The 18,990-nt window shown below is 39.3% G+C and overlaps 1 protein-coding gene across 3 annotated transcripts in view; it reads right to left on the reverse strand.

Annotated features, from left to right (window-relative positions):
* Positions 1-441: 441 nt before the first annotated feature.
* The window catches only part of CTTN (cortactin), a 34,044-nt gene continuing 15,495 nt past the window's right edge, over positions 442-18,990 (reverse strand). For 2 of the 3 annotated variants that reach the window (XM_063438064.1, XM_063438062.1), the window contains 11 exons: positions 18,723-18,833; positions 17,110-17,220; positions 11,744-11,854; positions 10,366-10,476; positions 6,223-6,278; positions 5,307-5,376; positions 4,832-4,980; positions 4,623-4,730; positions 2,718-2,874; positions 2,558-2,629; positions 442-2,417 (listed from right to left, as the gene is read on the reverse strand). In XM_063438064.1, coding sequence (XP_063294134.1) covers positions 2,281-2,417; positions 2,558-2,629; positions 2,718-2,874; positions 4,623-4,730; positions 4,832-4,980; positions 5,307-5,376; positions 6,223-6,278; positions 10,366-10,476; positions 11,744-11,854; positions 17,110-17,220; positions 18,723-18,833 — 1,193 coding nt within the window. In that variant the 3' untranslated portion in view covers positions 442-2,280. The remainder of the gene's footprint in view (positions 2,418-2,557; positions 2,630-2,717; positions 2,875-4,622; positions 4,731-4,831; positions 4,981-5,306; positions 5,377-6,222; positions 6,279-10,365; positions 10,477-11,743; positions 11,855-17,109; positions 17,221-18,722; positions 18,834-18,990) is intronic. The other variant, XM_063438063.1, reaches the window with a different exon arrangement.

An 18,990-nucleotide genomic window follows, 5' to 3' on the forward strand; every position in this document is an offset into this window, starting at 1 on the left:
TAACAGATTTAAACAGTAAGCAGGGCAGCACTTTATACGTACTGTGCAACAGCATATTATAAGTGATCTGTCTCCTAGAAAACTGTACATCGTAAAACCTCAGTAAAGGCTCCAAATGCATCAATAGTTATGTAAGAAGTGCATCTCTTTTAGGATCCTGGGATGTGATTTTATGCCTAATGTACACAGCTCATCACGTTCATATACACATTGACATTGTCTAGAAGAGGAGTTTGTGAAGGACCCAACCATTCAGTTTCCCTGCATTTCTGTTTTCCATGACATTTTCACCAGCAGGTGTGAACTGCTGTCCGAGAAGGTCTTATCCCTTCGTGCTAAGACCCTACACGGGTGTTTACCAAACAAGAGTTGTGTTTTACCTTTTTTTATTTCCCCCCCTCTTCAGTCCCAGCATAGAATCAGAAAAAAAAATGCAATCCGTTAGATGGAAAAAAAGAACAAAAAAAAAAAAACTTTATTGAAGCTTCATTTACAAAATTATAGATCATCCATGAAATGCTGTATGCAAAACCCAGATCAAAGAAACAGCATAAAAACCCACCCAGCTTGTGTTACACTGCTACGGGAGCTCACCACATCTTTTACACCAGGAGCAGGCAACATCTAAACCCATACAGTATAGAAGGCGCAGTCAACGGACCATTTCTAAAGTCCCAACATCCTCCTCTGGTCATTCTAAGAACACCACAGAGAGTCCAGCAACTGAAGAGTTAATTGTTGGCGTTTCCTGGTTAAAAAGAATGCTGAGGATATTGGGGTTTCAAGTTTAAATAATATCTGGAATGACAAATGCTTGCTATGCAGGCTCTACATCAATGACAACTAAACAGGACATTGCATGTAAAGACATTACCCATAATAACTCTCAGGTGTGGTGCAACATGGGAAATGTATGCCACAGTTACACCTTCTGGCTTCAGGCTATTAAATGGTCCAGAACTTTTATATATAAACCATATAGTAGGAGGGATGTCATTTACCTGGAGCAAAATACATCGATTGAGGTGGATTATAGCAAAACTGCCTGTAGTGAAGAATAGACTACGCTAATCTTTCAGGAATTGTAGCAAAATGTCTATTTAAAAAGTGCAACGGAACCGCTGAAAAAAAAATGCAAAATGTATAAGAATTCATGTTAAAAACAGTATTTGACCCTTAGCAATGACCTTTTTCCTACTCAATAGATTTTTAAAAGCAGATGAATCAGGTTTTGGAAGCAGTGCAGTCTGTGCATTTTGTTTTTATGGCATTTTTGGTAACACTGAAAGGATCGGAGTTGACGAGAAGATAGATATGAAGTGAAGGAGCTGTTTGAACATCCGTAAAATCAGAGAATTCTCACTGTGTTGGAGCAGAGGAAAAGCATGGCACTAACGTAAAATGATGTATTTGTGTCACGAGAATTATATTATGAGCACACGCCGTCTAGTACACTTGACTTATTTCCATTAAAAAGTCCCAGAAGGCCCCAGAAATCTCCTCCAGAATGACATACCTAAATATTTGCAGTATTGTTCACTTAGAGGTGCTAATCCAAGGAAACCAATACCTGCAAATCCCCATAGACAGAGCGGACACACTAAGTTCAGCTAGTGAAAGCATGACTTAGCCAGCAGAACTTAATATTTGTAGCATGTACTATAGCAGACTATGATAGCATGTTAACCACGCAGGAACACAAACGTTAAGACCAGTTTGCTGCAGACGAAAAGCACTGAATGTAAACTTTAGGACTGGAATAAAGGTAGCCTCTATTCTTGCTCACAGGGTTTGTAAAGCTTAAAAATCTGAGCCATGAGGTGTGAAGCCACCCAAACAGCATGAGGCACATATTCAACCTTAACCAATTACCAATGCATAGGAGGCACATCCAGCACCGGCGGTTAAAGGACCAGAGGGATGTGCATTGCATTCATGATCCACATCACTCAGGTACTCGTAAGGCTTAAAAGGAAGCCTGCAGGAAAAACTGCTCTGTAAAAGCTTAACATACGATTTCTTAATATAAAAAATAAGAAAAAATACTGCTCCCACTCCGAAAAAGAAAAAACAAACAAAATATAGATAACATGATTTGTAAGGTAAGAATCCAGCACAGTTGATTACGGCAAAACTCAAAAGAGAGAGTTATGGCCATCTCTGCACAAGATGGCACATGTCCCGGCACTGCAAAGAACCACAAGGTGTTAAGCCAGACTGGCAGGCTGCGGAAACCTTCCTTGCTATGAGAGAGTGCAGTTAGACTAAAGAACTGGTGTTTTACTGGCGAAGTTCCACGTAATTCGCTGGGAACAACCCATAACGTTCCTTGCAGAGGCCTCTCCACCAACCATCATCGATCATTTCGATATTTGTGATAATGTCATCGGGGTCAAAGGAGATCTCGTCATCACCAGCTAGGGGAGAGAAAGACAGGATATTTTGACTGAATGACAGTACAACAGAAGTCAAAGAATCGTGTGCTGACTGAGCACTTCCACACCCCCAAGTTTAAACAAAAGAAATTCTAACAGTCACAAATCCTGATTACACCAACCTGCTTGATAATCGTAGAGGGCAATAGCTGTAGTCCCCAAATCTCCTTCATACTCAGCATAAGTATTTTCCACTACAATAAGAAGAGAAAATGCATAGATCAGTTACTAACACTGCGCTCCGCACGTGCTGTAGGTTTTAAAAAGTATTGCTTCCCTTACCATCCTGGTAATCATCCGTGGTTTCGTACACTGCCTCCGCATCATGAACATCCTTTCCTTGGCTTATGGCCTCCTGGTACGTAGCCTCCTCCGTATACACGGGCTCGGTAGCCCGAGGAGGGCTTTCAGGCTTCTTTTCATAAACTGGAGTCGCATCCTGCACAAAGAACAAGTATCTGATCACAGCAAGCCAACTCTTACTGTCACTAGTTATCTGGAGATTGCTGTAAACTATACTCCCTCTAAAGGATGGCGAAAAAAACTTCACTCGGTTGCAAGGTTACAAAAGATAACTACACACTGCAGCCTTTCACATGGGATTCCACCAATCTCACTAGACAGAAGCAGTAGACATTCCGTAGCAACATTCTGTCACCCACATCCAGCTTCTGCTTTGGAATAGATACAGTCCAATAACACGTGGAGCGATTTAGTTACTCAGCACGGCCCAGTCTGCATTGCTCATTATTGCCATTAGTACAAATATTAATTCTCAAAGCTTCTTAAAGAGAAGATGTCAGCCACAAATTGTACGGCAAGATCACCTTCAGATACACAGTGTAATCATACATTGAAACCTAGCAAAGTTACAGGTTAGATCAGGGCTTAGAATTTCAAGCCTATGCTACTAGCCATTCCTTAAAAGTACTTGCCACTGCAAGCCTGGGGTGTGCATGGCACACTCAACAGAGGTTAATTTCTGCTTGCCAAAACAAATTTGTTACATTCCAGTGGGGAGTGAAAATTTTGAGCAAATTTTAGCAGCCTGCCCACCCCAAGTGACACGAGATATGACCATTCCTAGCCTGCGGGCACACACTAGGAGTCGTGCAATGCCAACATGTCATATAGAGGCAGTCACACCTGCTCTCCGTATATACAGTCCTTACAGCTATGGAGGCAGCACAGCGGTACAGTCTAGAAAGATTACAAATAACTATAGTTAATATAATTTGCAAATAAACCATCTACACGTTGCTAGCACCCTGCATAGCTCAATGTATAGTAGATTATTTTTCCCCTTTATGAAGTTACACATTTAAAGAGCACCAGTCATGGCATAGTCTAACTCTGAGCCAAGTATCACCCGCTAAAGGTAACTTCTGTTTCCTTTTCTCTGATTGAACGATCTTTATATCGAGAGATTATATCATACCGAAATTAGTGCCAACACATTATAAATGACAAAATAATCCACATAGAGAAAGGAGCTGAGAAAGGAAAGCGAGGAAGGCAGATTAGTAACGATTTATTCAGGTGAAGAAACTTGAAATCAGAAAAAGATTCCACCAACGATTGCTCGTTCGAATTTGGAAACCTGTAAAATGAACAGAACGGAGTAGCTCTCTTCAAAGGACACTGTGAGCACCATAACCACTAGACTTTATTGTGGTGATTATTGCACAATGACGCTTGGTGTAGTCCTATGTTTAACAAGAGAGACTGTTAAATCCCCCAAAATGGAAATGTTCTCATTATCTTATTGGGAGCGGAACAGTCAAGTAAGCGCCAGAGAGACCTTCATTTTTATTAAAACTGCTTGAAAAAAAAAAACAGAACTGCACTCATTCCCTCTCGTGGCACGTAACAATTACAGTACATGGCAGTGGTTATGGTGTTTGTAGTGTCCATTTAAAATGTAACTCAATTTTTATTCCCGAACCCAAGCAAATGTAACTGGCATTTTTATTGGAGTGTGTAGTGAGACAGGAAACAAAAATTTAATGTAAAAAAATTGTAATAAAAAAAAAAGCAAACTTTTACAGATAGTCATCAAGATTGTGCAAAAATTCACTATAACAAACAGTAATAAGTCTGCCATGTAATGTGAATAATTATTAGTTATTGGAAAGGGCCATTAGAGCATGCAGAACGCAGGGCCCTTTCCTTCACATCAATACGAACCTCATACACAGGGCTTTCCGGGGGCTCTTCTACCACATGGCGAGGTCTTGGAGGAGATGCAGGTCTTGGAGGAGATGCAGGAGTCACGGGCTTAGCTTTCTCTTGTTCCTTAAAATATATATAAACAGATACATGTTTTTATTTTTAAATAAATAGACTGATATTTTCTCCAGGTTTAATTTGGTAAGAACCATCCAAGGTGCACTGACCTCCAAATTCTTCCTTGCCTGTTCCTGTTCTTGCCGTTCTCGTTCCATCCTCTGTGCTCTCTCTGCTTCTGCTTTCTTGCGGTCTTCCTGCTCTTTGTCCTTCGCCAGGTTCTCGAAGTTTGCTCGAATGCTACTGGCTTTATTCCCCTCTGTGTGTGAAACAGCAAACTATGTTGGAATGTGCAAGGAAAAAGAAAATGGCGATGTGTTCAGACATCCCACCAAAAACGAGTGAGCGGCAAACATGGCCTGTCCACATACGAATTACAATCTGTGACATCACACATACCACGACACCGGAGCAGAAAGGCACCCACGGTGATTGCAACTAGAAATGGGCAGCTTTTAAGCCAAATATCAGTAAACCAGTGTAAGATGTGCCCCAACACGAGGTCCCCACTTTCCTTATTTCCATCAATTTTAGATGCGTGAATCCTGTCTACTTAGCCAATTAATAAAAGCAGGAATTACCTACCGACTTCCACTGGCCGTGTCCTCTGATAGGCTGGAGCAACTTTCTCAACATCTTCAAATGATGCTGCGGCCTGTAAATCAGACACAGAGTGACTGCGGGTCTCCGAATGCAACCAGAATACATGTTAACTGCGAGGGTGCCATGCACTGAATTTGGGGCCATTAAAATCAATGTTAAATCACCTGGGTGTGTTTGTAAGTTTGTAAGAGAATTTTCAAGACACAAAAAGGTTCTTCCATGTTTAGGAAGTTATAAATGGAAAATCAGACATATATATAAAGGGACACTATAGTCACCAGAACAACTACAGCTTAATGTAGTTGTTCTTGGTGAATAGTCAGTCCCTGCAGACATTTTAATATAAACACTGCCTTTTCATAGAAAAAGCAGTGTTTACTTTACAAACTAGAGACACTTCCAGTGACAGTCACTCAGACGGCCACTAGAGGGGCTTCCTGGGTCAGTGCTGCGCTCCGCATGGAGGTGCTAACCTTTCCTCAGAGATGCATTGATTCAATGCATCTCTATGAGGAGATGTTGATTGATCAGGGCTGCCTTTGGCTCTGCCCTGTCCCGCCTCCTTAGCTTAGATCATCATAATTGAGGATCTTGGTCAATCCGATGCTTTTCTATGGGTCCATTGTAATTGGCTGAGATGATCAATCCTGAGGATCTCAGCCAAGGAGGCGGATTGGGGGTGGAGCCAAAGCTGGGGCAGGGTCCTGGAAATAAGGGGAGTTATTACTATATTTAGGAGGGATAAAAGGGGCCAGGGGGATTAAAACGGACATAAAATAACTAACCTCATTACAGATACACCATACATTGTATAATAAAAGGAACAGTTTAAAACTAAACCTCGGAATATTGGTCAGTGATGGACATGCTGGAATTAATTTAGATCATGCTCAGGTACCTTGTCCATCCGATCTTTCTGCACACCATACTTTCCACCAAACCCCTTAGAATAATCTGAAAGAAATCATTGATACATGTGTTATTTACTGTATTACCACCAATTTACAGTAAGATAAGAGATTTCAGAATTTCAATATATTTAATGGAACAAGGTGTTCAAGGAAACTTTGCAACAACAACGAAAAATGCAACACCTTCAATCCATATTCTTTCTGTAGCATTTTACTGATTTACAAAAAGGTAGTAGAGACCAGATATAGCCTTCTGGCAGAAATGGTATAAAGCACACAAGTATCGGTTTGTAGGAAGACGTGATGGGTTACCAAGTTCTCATAGTGATCTAAACCCGGGATAGCTCACTATGCCAAAAAGAGATGGGAAGTAGGTTTGTCTCTCCAGCCTATGAGCAGACCGGATCGCCAGTACGTAGCTGGGCTGTGAACACAAACAGAAAATCTTAACACCTTATTTATTCACAAGTATACCACCATGGCATAACTAAAGGAATGAAAAAGCCTATCCAAGGAGAAACGCGTTAAGTGTATTGCTTATAACTTTTTTATCACTATTTTATCTCATTATATACGGTATTACTTTTATTTATTTTTTAATATTTAATACCTAACTTTGCTGCTGTTGGATTGTTTGGAGCTATATCCCTGGTAGGGATCATATCACCCAGGCGCTTTGGATTGAGAAAACCAGAATTTGCTCTTTAGCATGTGAGTAGGTTTAACTTATTTCATTTTACATTCCTTTTTACGATGTACACTATTGTGGTTCTGTTTGTTTATCTCCACATATACACGGATGGAATAATTTATATTTACACCTGTATCCTTGAGTGGGGATCATACCACTTCAAGCTCTATCAGATGAGCCAGGTTTTACAGCTCCATTACATGGGAGTGTAGATTTTACCTACCCTTGCTCCATACCTCTACATACTTCACCATATACAATTTTCATTTGTTTATTTTTATAAGGATACCATGCACTACACCTATAATTAGAAGAATTACCTCTGCACTTGATCCATAGGCGGGGATTACTCCGCCCAGGCGCATACATTGGAGCTGTATTGAAGCTCCAGAAAAGTGTGAGTGCACACCTTTTATCTTACCTATCACAAGTACAGTTTTAAAATACTATACTATTATTTCTTCTCTGGTTCTCTCCACTTATACCTTTATCAAGGATTACTGAAGTGCTGCACCCTCCCTCTTCCCCTTCCCTCCCTGCTTTTATCCTGTTTTCCTAACACTATAGAGTCCCTGTCCCTATGTATATTCAGGTTACCCTGTATGCAGTTAAAATTAAGAAAAGCAAAGTGCTCCAGCGCCAAAGCCCTTTTGGAGCTTCTTACCTCTCCGTCTCCCATGACATCATGGAGGTGGCATGACCTCCTCCAGTGTGGTTCAATCCAATGCTTCTCATAAAGCAGCAATGGGTACACGATGCGCATGCACAGCACACACATTCATGCTTTCCTATGGGGGGGGCGGGGCTTCCCTGAAATGTATGTAATGTGTACATTGCAGGGTTAAAAGGACTAACCCCTGCATTGAGATTAAGTGGCCTGTGTGACTTAAGTGATCCTTTAATCCCTTAAGGACACATGACATGTGTGACATGTCATGATTCCCTTTTATTCCAGAAGTTTGGTCCTTAAGGGGTTAAAGAGGCAATAGTGGTGACAAAATGTGTTTTACCAAAAGGGGACTCGAACTGGGAAATGAAGAGTCAATATAGGGGGCATGTAATTGTCTTGGGCGTGGAGAGCTGGGAATCTCTTTAGCTGGAAAAAAATAAAATAAAAAATAAATAAAAAAATAAATAAAAAGACAGCCGTACCGATAGAATTACTCTGGAGCTGGAACATAGGAAACGTGGAGAATTAACGAAGGGTTAAGTTGGGGTGATACTGCATACCATTGGTCAGAGTAATCTAGGGATACAGATTTAGTACATCAACTCAGTTGGTCTCAACTTATGGACCTACACAAATGAAAGGCTGAGACAACCTTCTTGGAATCAGATCACCTGAGTACCAAATACCATTGGAGCATTAACCAACTAAGGCCTTGAATGCTGTTGTATACACTTTTCTAATGATTTATATTTATATTTATAAACTTTAAAAAAATAGTTGTTTCAAAAATATATATATATAAAATATTACAAATTTGAAAAGAGTATCTAACAATATCAAAGCAAGGTCCAACCTTGTTCCCATGTTATGGTCCTTAAATCCCCAAGAGATGATTAACATCTTTAGACCACAGGTTTCCACAGCGACCACAGGTTTAAGAAGTGTGAAATGGAACATTTGTCTTATTTTCTGACTATACAATTAAGAAATGTATCAATGTGTTATCAGGCTCTACTGTAAGAAACCGTTGATTTAACAATGTGTGAAACATCTGTAAGGCTTTATAAAGATTGAAATGAACATCTTTTAATATAAAAAGTGGCTGATTTCAAGATATTGCATTAACCATTTGGGTGCCAGAGGGTTGTACAATAAATTGGCCGCCTCCGTGTTCTAGGGTAATCACAGGATTAAAATCATCCTAGGTCTGCAGTTTTAGGTCATTATGCATTTATTAAAAGATATATGAAAGTGCTGATTGCTTGACCAGTTCAAGGGACAGGGATATGGTAACTAATGATCTCCTGCATCGCTTACCCCAAAGCCCGCTTCACACATCAGAACAAGTCATTAGCCGTGCATCTATCAAATTAGCCATGCAATAACCTGGGTAATAAGTCCAGGAAGCATCGCTGTGACCTTTGTCGGCTGATTTACTGGGGCTGGAAACTTCTCATTACACACAATTTAGGAATCCATCTTCACTGCAGCGATACGTTTCCTGCATGAGATTGCTGGAACGTGGGTCAGAGACCCCAACAATTTACAAAGGCCGATGCGCTTTCTACAAATAGGAGATCACAGTGTACCTGTCATGCCCAGGGTGACGTGGTGTGACTTCAAAGAGCAAATATATTTCATCTAAACATTATACCGGCAAAACTGCTAGCACAATGTAAAGACAAAGACATGCTTAATTGTATAGGTTCTGATCGCAGGGATGGCAGTAAACACTGCATTTCATGGACGCCATGAACGGCTTACTGAGGATAAGATTGATGCAGTTATGTTGCAGTTCTCTGTGTGCATCTGCCAACAATTTGCAATATGAGCGTCACATATGGACTGCCATGCTGTACGCGGTAGAGATCGGTTCAGGTAAGTACGTATTTTAAACTATACACTTGCAGGCGACTTTGCAAAGAGAGTGCATAGATTATAACCACCTCAGTGTGAACCAACACAACATCAATACAGAGTCAAACTAACAAAAATATATATTTTTTTTAAAAAGGCCCTTCAATCTGCGTTTCTCAACCATGGAGAACTTTGCATATCAGCCCAGTGATAAACCAGAGTTAAATGAATGTGCAGGCTTATTTTCTAAAATATGATCGTGCATAAAATCTACCTGTTATTATTCTGATTTCATCTCCAGGATAATCTTACGAAGCTCCAAAGTATTCCCCAATTCATTTACGACTTTAGCTTTACCATTTCCACTGGAAGACTATTTAAGGTATCTACTACCATTTCTGCAAAGCATCATTTTATTATATTCCATCTCAGGTGTTTATTGAAATTAGTTGAGTTATTGCCCTATTCTAGCGGGATGTATTCCTCCTTGAGAGGTAATTATTAAACATTGATAAAAATAAAAATTAAGATTAAAAAATAAATAAATAAATAAAATACAATTCAGGGTCATTTAAAGTCCATTGGATAAAATTTGACATGAAGTGTCATTGTCCTTTCCTGCAATCAGAATTAATTTGCAAACCAAGCCCTGCTTGACCCGTTTGGGCATAATGAAGGTGTAATCCAGTAATGTTCTACCAATATAAATCCCCACAATGTTCCTGGCAATCCCAGTAGTATACGTTATTTTGTGTAAATGTTAGTATGAAAACCCATAGGATAGGATGCAAAGATTCCCAGAGTGGTGAAAGAATTAACCAGTAATGTATCAGTTACAGAATGTTAGAAAGGAAAAGACAGACCGCTAGATTACCATGTGACACAGAGAATGTTCATCGCAGTAGGAGGTACCTTTTTGGGACTCATGTAGTTGCAGTTTCTCTTGATGATCCCAGCCAAGCGCACACTTGTCTTGTCTGTCTGTCTGTACACCAAACTTTCCTCCAAACCCTTTCACATAGTCTACACACACACAGAAATCCACGAGCCATTAAACAAGAAACGGCCATGATGAAACAGCACATTGAACGTACCCGGCAGAAGAGCTGTTTGTCATCGGGTAATGGTTTTAAATGGTTTAACACCGTGTTAACGGTCTCACTGCCAGGAAGGCCTTTATAAGATTTGCAGGACTTCCCAGCAGCAGAGAGTGTTAACTCAGTTTAATGATAAACATCCATAAGGTCACAGTATATAGAGGTGAAACACCCAGGAAAAGGGAACTCACATGTATGTTCTGAACATGCATGTTAACAGCAGTTACTTTAACCCCAACCTGCACAACATGCAACAAATGAACATATTAGAATACCTTTACCCTATAAGCAAGATCCAGAGCTGCAGACCTTCCATAGAGCTAATGTTGGCAGCATTTGACGTGAGCAGACTAAAGTCAAAATGACGAAGGGGCACATTTTTGACAGTCACACGGCAATTGTTGCCCAAAATTAAAGTGTTGGTGCTAAAACGTTATATCACACCCCAATGCCATGTGACCTTGAGATTTAAAGTTAAACCTGAATTCAGGCAAGTTGATCGACCATGTGGCAATGACTATTAGCAAAGCCATGTTTGTCCTGGTTACTAGCAGCAAGCCTCAAACTGCGCAGATTAAATGAAAAAGGAATCGATGGCTGACTCAAAGCACAATAGTCGTTTTTAGTGGCCGGGTGTATTATGGCTTGCCTTGTGTGAATCAGATGGAAAGGAAGAGTCATAGGCCTGTTTATATGGGGTGTATACAGCTAGCTTCAATCTTGACCATTGGATCAGGACATTCCCACATAAAGAAATAACATGCGTATATGAATACTGCCATCATTAGTTCTATAATTACCCAGACATTAGGTCAGAAATTAAACGTGTTAGCGCCTTCCACTAAACAACTATACGTGAATTGTATGAAATGAGTTCACACACACACTACATAAATAAAATTATTCTGGTGACATCACACAGGTTTTTAAAATGTTAACTATAAGTGGTTATATGGAATCTAACAAAAAAAAAAAAAAAATGAACATTTAAAAATTCTGCGGAATTCCCAACTGAACTAATTCCCAAACCTATTTAGACGTTTCTAGTTCCCGCCCTGAGCTCTGCTTGGAAAGAACAACCTATAGTCTGTCTGGACGTCCTAACTGGTTAACCATATCTCCAGCACAATACCGCTCTGTGATTAACTGGCATCACAGAAAGCAGGGTTTAGAAAAGATAAAAGCCAGGGCACCTTTCTGGGATTCATGTTTCTCCGGCTTGGCCTGGTACTCATACCCAACAGCACTCTTGTCCACGTTGTCTTTGTCAACACCGTATTTACCGCCAAAGCCTTTGGAATAATCTAAAAAAGAAAGCCATTATACAAAATAACAAACTAAAAATAAGAATAATAAAAAATTAAAATAGGAAAGGTAAACAGTGGTCAAAAAATTTCCTGGGAAAATTTTCTGCATGGTACAATAAAGCAAAAAAAATGTTTAAAAAAAACAACAATTTTCTTAAATAAAACATTTGACTACTAGATTTTATTTTACTGTATTATTATTACGTTTATATAGCGCCAACAAATTCCGCAGCGCTTACAATGGGTGGACGAACAAACATGTAGTTGTAACCAGACAAGTTTGACACACAGGAACAGAGGGGTTGATGGCCCTGCTCAATGAGCGTACATGCTAGAGGGAGTGTGGTATAGTGACAGTAACAGAGGGATTAAGGGCCCTGCTCAATGAGCGTACATGCTAGAGGGAGTGGGCTATAGTGACACAAAAGGGAAGTATTAGGGAAGTAGATCGGTAGGATAGTATTCAATGACTTAATGTGGGTTTTTTGAAGCCATTAACCCCTTAAGGACACAGCTTCAGAAGCTGGACATACCCTTAAGGACACAAGCAATTTTTGCATTTTTAGCCGTTTGTGTTCAACTGCAATTTGCATCTCTCTCATTTATTGTACCAACACATATTATATACCGTTTTTTAGACAACAAAAAGGGCTTTAATTTGATGTGACCTATACATGTATAAATTCTGATTTATTACAAAAAAATGCAAAATAATGTGGAAGAAACAAAAATAAAACACTTTTTTCCCCACGTTTTGGCAATAATAATGTGTGCATAATATGTACAGCTTAGGAAAAGTAATTCAAAATCAATTAATTTATGTGTCTTGATTTACAAAGTACATAATATGTGTAGGATTTCAGTTTATTTTGAAAGTTACAGGTCACAAACTACAAGGTCTAAAATAAAATTTCAATGTGAAACAATTTTAGAAGTTGGTATGTTTGTCTTGGAAGTTTAATACCCATTACAGGAAACAAAATTGCCACACAAAAGTATATATTTATATAAAGTAGACATCACAGGCTATTTACCTAAGGTTAGTTTGACACTTTTTGCGTAGCCATTTCACCGCCAATCTCTGCTAAATATTGGAGTAAAATTGTGTTTTTTTCTCTATTTTGGCATATTCACATATAACAAGGTTTTTGTAATGTGTATTTCGTAAATCAAGTGTGTGCTATCCCTGTACAGAACCCCATATTGTGTTCAGCTACATCTGCTGAGTACAACGATACCCCCATTGTATACCTTTGCCCCTATTCTGTGAAGCTACAGTGCCATATAGGAGACCATGCTTTTTCAGTTTCTATAGTTGGAATTTTCATAGATGGTCATATGTCTGAATTTGTGGCATTATAGCCATTTGACTGTTCAAATAACCCCATAAAGGCCTTCCATTTGAGAAAGCAGACACCCAAGGGTATGTTATTAGGCATATATTATACCTTAACTTGCCACCATGTTTTCACCAATTTATTTCAAATTTTGTGGTGAGAAAAAATAAATACATTTTTTTACATACATGTTGCATTTTCGCTGGGTATTTCTTACATTTGATAAGTGCCACTGTCATAAATTCCCCCTAAGTATGCTCAGTTACCTCTTCTGAGTAAAACAATATGCCCAATATATGACCCAGACACTATTTTGTAAAGTTACAGTGCTGTGAAAGAGATGTGATAAGTTCAGGTTTTTAAGTGTGAATTTACATGGAGAGTTTTAATGGGTCCGTATTCTATTTTTAAATACGTTAGCAGGCTGCTTTTTCCAATTACCCCAAAAAGGCATACTATTTCTTAAAGAAGACGCCCACGGGTATTTCAAATGGCAAATTTTGAACCTTAGCGTGGGATAATTTTTCCGTTAGCTTGTATCAAGTGCAGTGGTAAAAAGCATTTTTTTTTTCTGCCTTTTTGACACACAGTGAGTTTGTACTGTATATTTTGCAAACCTTATGTGTGCTACGGCTTTATAATACTTTATATGTTGCTCAGCTATGTTGTCTGAGTACAGCAATACCCCCGTATGTACCTTTGCCAGTTATATGGGGAGGTTGAAGGGGCACATTTCAGACACAGCCATTGCAGGTTTTGTCAAACTTTGAATTTTTACGTGTTGTTACCCCACTTTGAAGTTTTTTAGCAGGCTATATATTCCAACTATCCCATAAAAGCATACCATTTCTTAAAGAAGACATCCCAGGGTATTTCAAAAGGCATATTTTGAACCTTAGTGGGGGATCATTTTTCTGCTAGCTTGTACCAAGTGTAGTGGTAATAAGCATTTTTTCTGCTTTTTTGACACACACCGTGAGTTTGTACTGTGTATTTTGCAAACCTTATGTGTGCTACAACTATATAATACTTCCTATCTTGCTCAGCTGTGTCATCTGAGCACAGCAATACCCCCATATGTACCTTTGCCAGGTATATGCGGACATTGAAGGGGCACATGTGAGACACAGCCATTTAAGTTTTTTCAAACTTACATTTTTACGCTGTGTCCATACCCCACTTTGGAGGTTTGTTTGTAGGTTAATTATTCCAGCTACCCCATAAAGGCATACCATTTCTTAAAGAAGAGACCCTAGGGTATTTCAAAAGATGTATTTTGAACCTTAGCGTGGAATCATTTTTCCGCTAGCTTGTACCAAGTGTATTGGTAATAAGCATTTTTTATTGCCTTTTTTACACACACAATGAGTTTGTACTGTATATTTTGCAAACCTTTTGTGTGCTACGGCTATATAATACTTCCTATCTTGTTCAGCTATGTCGTCTGAGCACAGCAATACCACCATATGTACCTTTGCCAGGTATATGCGGACATTGAAGGGGCACATTTGAGACACAGCCATTTAAGTTTTTTCAAACTTTACATTTTTACGCTGTGTCCATACCCCACTTTGGAGGTGTGTTTGTAGGTTAATTATTCCAGCTACCCCATAAAGGAATACCATTTCCTAAAGAAGACACCCCAGGGTGTTTCAAAAGGCATATTTGAAACCTTACCGTGGTATCATTTTTTCGCTAGCCTGTACCAAGTGTAGCGGTAATACGCATTTTCCCCCTTTTTTAAACATTTTTTTAACTTTTTAAAAGTTTTTTTTAACTTTTAAAAAGTTTTATTTAGCATTTAACAACTTGTTTTACTATTTTAAAACTTTGTTTAAACTTTTCAAAAGTTTTTTTTAACTTTTTATTGTTTTTTTTTTAACTTTTAACCCCTAACTAGCCTAACCGTAAATCCCCAAATTTCCCCACTAACTTCTACCCACCTTAACTAAATAAATAAATATTTTAAAATATTTAAAAGAATTAATTAAATACATTTAACCCCTGAGGATTAAAAAAAAAATAAAAGTTAACCCTCAGGGGTTAAAATAAAAAAATCAGATCACAGTGAAATACTGTGATCTGTATTTTGATCACTGCAGGCAGTGATCAAAGGGCAGGGAAGGGGTTACATTTTATTTGAAAGAGGTGAGGGGGGGGTGGGATTTTGCTACAAACACTTTTTTTTTACAGCCAGAGACAGATCAGCACCGATCTGTCTCTCTGCTGTTCACAGCTCACACAGAGCTGCAGGGAAACAGATCGGGTTTCACTGCAGCATGTGTGATCACTCTGACTCCCGGTCAGAGCGATCACATGGGCTGTGAAAGTGAAACTGCCTGTGTTAGTGTGCCTCCGATAGGGAGACACACTACAGGAAGATTAACCCCACGATTGCCGCGATTGTGGCAATCAGGGGTTAATTTTCATTTATGATGGAAATTTTCCGTCCAGCGTCCTTAAGGGGAGTGCTGCAATGACGGAAAATTTCCGTCATGCGTCCTTAAGGGGTTAACAGTTTCATTGTTATGCTATTGTGAAAAAGTGAGTTTTTAATAAATTTTTGAAGGAGTGGAGACTGGGTGAGCATCGAACGGAATGTATGGCCCTCAAAGTCATAGAATAACCATTTGCAAGGTCTGAGCACACTTTTTATGTGATCATATTAAGTTGAGATTTACAGTTCCCTCCACTAATTTTGGCACCCTTGATAAATATGTGCTAAGAAGGCTGTGATAATGTGTTGTTGAGCTTCACAAAATAGAAAGGGTCTGTAAGAAAATAGCAAAAGCATTGAAAATGTCAGTTTCCACCCTCAGGGAAATAATTAAGGAGTTTTAGTCATTTGAAAATGCCATGAATCAACCTGAAAGACAATTTGTGTCTATATTGCATCAACGCACTGTGAAGAGGAGGGTTCAAGTGGCCAAAAAAATCTCCAAGGATCACAGCTGGAGAATTGCAGAAGCTAGAAGAAGAATCGCAACTCCAGATCAAAAAGTTTCCAAAAACGACATCATCACAAGTTGTTTGGAAGGGTTTCAAGAAAAGGCCTATACTCATCAAAAAGTCAAGTGTCTTCAGTTTCCTAGACGCTACTGGAACTTCAAATGGGATTGGGTTCTATGATCAGACGAAACCAAAATAGAGCTTTTTGGCAAACAGCAGAGGTGGGTTTGGCACCCACAGAGAGGTAGCCATATGCATAAGTACTTCATGCCCAAAGTTTCGTTTGGTGGTGTTTTTTGTTTTGGGGCTGTTTTTCTGCCAGAGGACCTAAACAAATATCAACAGATATTAAATGAACACGTGACTGCCTCTGCCAGAAAGTATAAAATGGGCCGTGGTTGGATCTTCCAGCAAGATAATGATCCAAAACATACATTAGAATCAACACAAAAATGGTTTATTGACCGCAAAATCCAGTTCCTGCCCCGACCATGTCTGACTTAAACCCTGTAGCATACCTGTGGGGTGAAATGAAAAGGAGAGTCCACCAGCGACCACCTTGAAATTCAAATGATCTGGAGAAATTCTGTATAGAGGAATGGTCTCAGGTCCCTTGCCATGTGTTCTACAATCCATCAAACATTACAGGAGAAGACACAGAGCTGTTGTCTTGGCAAAGGGAGGTAGCACAAAGTATTGACTAAAAGGGTGCCAATAATTTTTAAATAAGCCTTTGTTGTGTTTCCAGTTGTTTGATGTCAATGAGAGCAGAGTATTTTTGTTTATTATTTAAACAAAGATCAAAAGGCTTAAACAACAAAGACCATGTTTCTCAGCCTTCTTTGCTCATATTTACCAAGAGTGCCATTATTAGTGGAGGGTACAATAATACGGGTCTCGCCATGCACACTGTGTTAATGTAGGCAGGTGATCTTGTTCGGAAAGTTCCGACAGGCTGGTACTGACCTATCTGTGACTCGTGTTTCTCAGTCTTTCCCTGATAGTCAAATCCAACGGCACTCTTGTCCACGCGATCTGCCTGCACGCCAAACTTTCCCCCAAATCCAGTAGTATAATCTGGGAAACAAGCACAAGACTGGCCAGATTACAACTGAGCAAGTGATATTTTATAAAAACAAAACAAATAATTGTGGTATATTTAAAAATATACAATAATTTAACGTCAGAATATACACAAAATAAATATATAGATGCATTCAAACAGCTCTGAAAAGGAATACATTTAAGGATCTCAGGCAAATCCGTCAAAATCAAAGATCCAATCACAGAAATAACTTTCCAGTAGCAAACTACTATGTGGGAAAATAAAAATACCTACGGAGAAATGTATTGCAGATCAGAAATAATCCCTATGCTATCAATGCCCATAATGCTTGCTAATGTCAGCAATAACTCCTTCACTGTATTGCAACTCAGCCAAACCATTCATATGTAATTACATATATTGAAAGAGGTTTCCTGAGTCACAGGGAATCGGTCAGGGTACAAAGTATCTCTCAATGAATTCGAATATATTGATTAGGGATCGACCAATATTGATTTTTAAAGAGCCGATACCGATAATCTGTGAACTTTCAGGCCAATAGCCGATAACTTACTGATACCGATATTCTGTACATTTACAGTTTTAAAAAAAAATTATTTCTACACAAAACTACGGTTAACTGAACATGTTTATAATTTATTTTTTTTGCAAATTTTTTTTTATTAAGGTAAATGCACAAAATATACATGCCAATCAGAAGTTATGTTTTCAAGAATATATGTGTGTGAGCAGTGGATGCAGTGATAGTATTTGATTAGTGAATGCAGTGTGTGTAGTGTGTGTAAAGTGAATAAAGTGTGTGTGTTTAAAGTGAATAAAGTGTGTGTGTGTGTGTGTGTGTGTGTAGGTATGTAATGTGTGTAAAATGGGGGGGAGGGGAGCTTTTTTATTTTAACTTTTAGTTTTTTTATATTTCATTTTTAAACCTTTTGTTTTAGACCCCCTCTCTGCTTGTTACCTGGCCAGGGAGGGGGGATATGGCATTCCCTGGTGGTCTGGTGGCAAGGATTGTGCAGTGCAGGGGCCCGCAGCAAACTCTTATTTACCTTCCAAGCAGCTCCCCTTCAGCTCTCCTGTCTAACTCATGCGGCCTGCGTGGCACGCGGAGCATTGCCATGGTAACCTGTGGCAACACTCTGACGGCCACGGGACTCGCAAGATTTAGACAGAGGAGCTGCTGGGAAGTCAGAGTTTGCTGCGGGCCCTTCAGGACCGCCAGGCCCATGACAACCGTCTTGGTTGTCATGGGCCCGGCGGTCAGGTCTGCATTATCGGCAATATCGATATCTTTATAGGTCGATACCGCCGAAAATTCAGAATATCGGCCAGACTGATAATTGGTCGATCCCTAGTATTGATCCTTCACCCCTCTTTATTACATAATTATACTAGCTTTCTGTAAATGGCAAATGAAAACATCTCTTTGTTACAGTGTTTTATGCTAAATTAAACCCCCGGTACATAAGCAGTCTCTCGCCTGACTTTCTCGGTACCCCAATACCCTGACACAAACCTTTCTGAGATTCATGTTTCTCCGTCTTGCCCTTGTAGTCAAAACCAACGGCACTTTTGTCTACACGGTCAGCCTGCACCCCATATTTTCCGCCAAATCCACTGGCATAATCTGAAAGGAAAACAGATTTTAATGATTTCACAGGAAATCCTATGGCTTATTTTCCTTGTGCATTGTGGTTGAATAAAGTCGTCTAAGCTGCTGCCCAAGGAAGATGAAAGTCTAATGTCTTTTTATTGAATTTGTATTTCACAGCCTTGATACTGCA

The sequence above is a fragment of the Pelobates fuscus genome, chromosome 12 (genome assembly GCF_036172605.1).
Source record: "Pelobates fuscus isolate aPelFus1 chromosome 12, aPelFus1.pri, whole genome shotgun sequence".
NCBI lineage: Eukaryota > Metazoa > Chordata > Amphibia > Anura > Pelobatidae > Pelobates > Pelobates fuscus.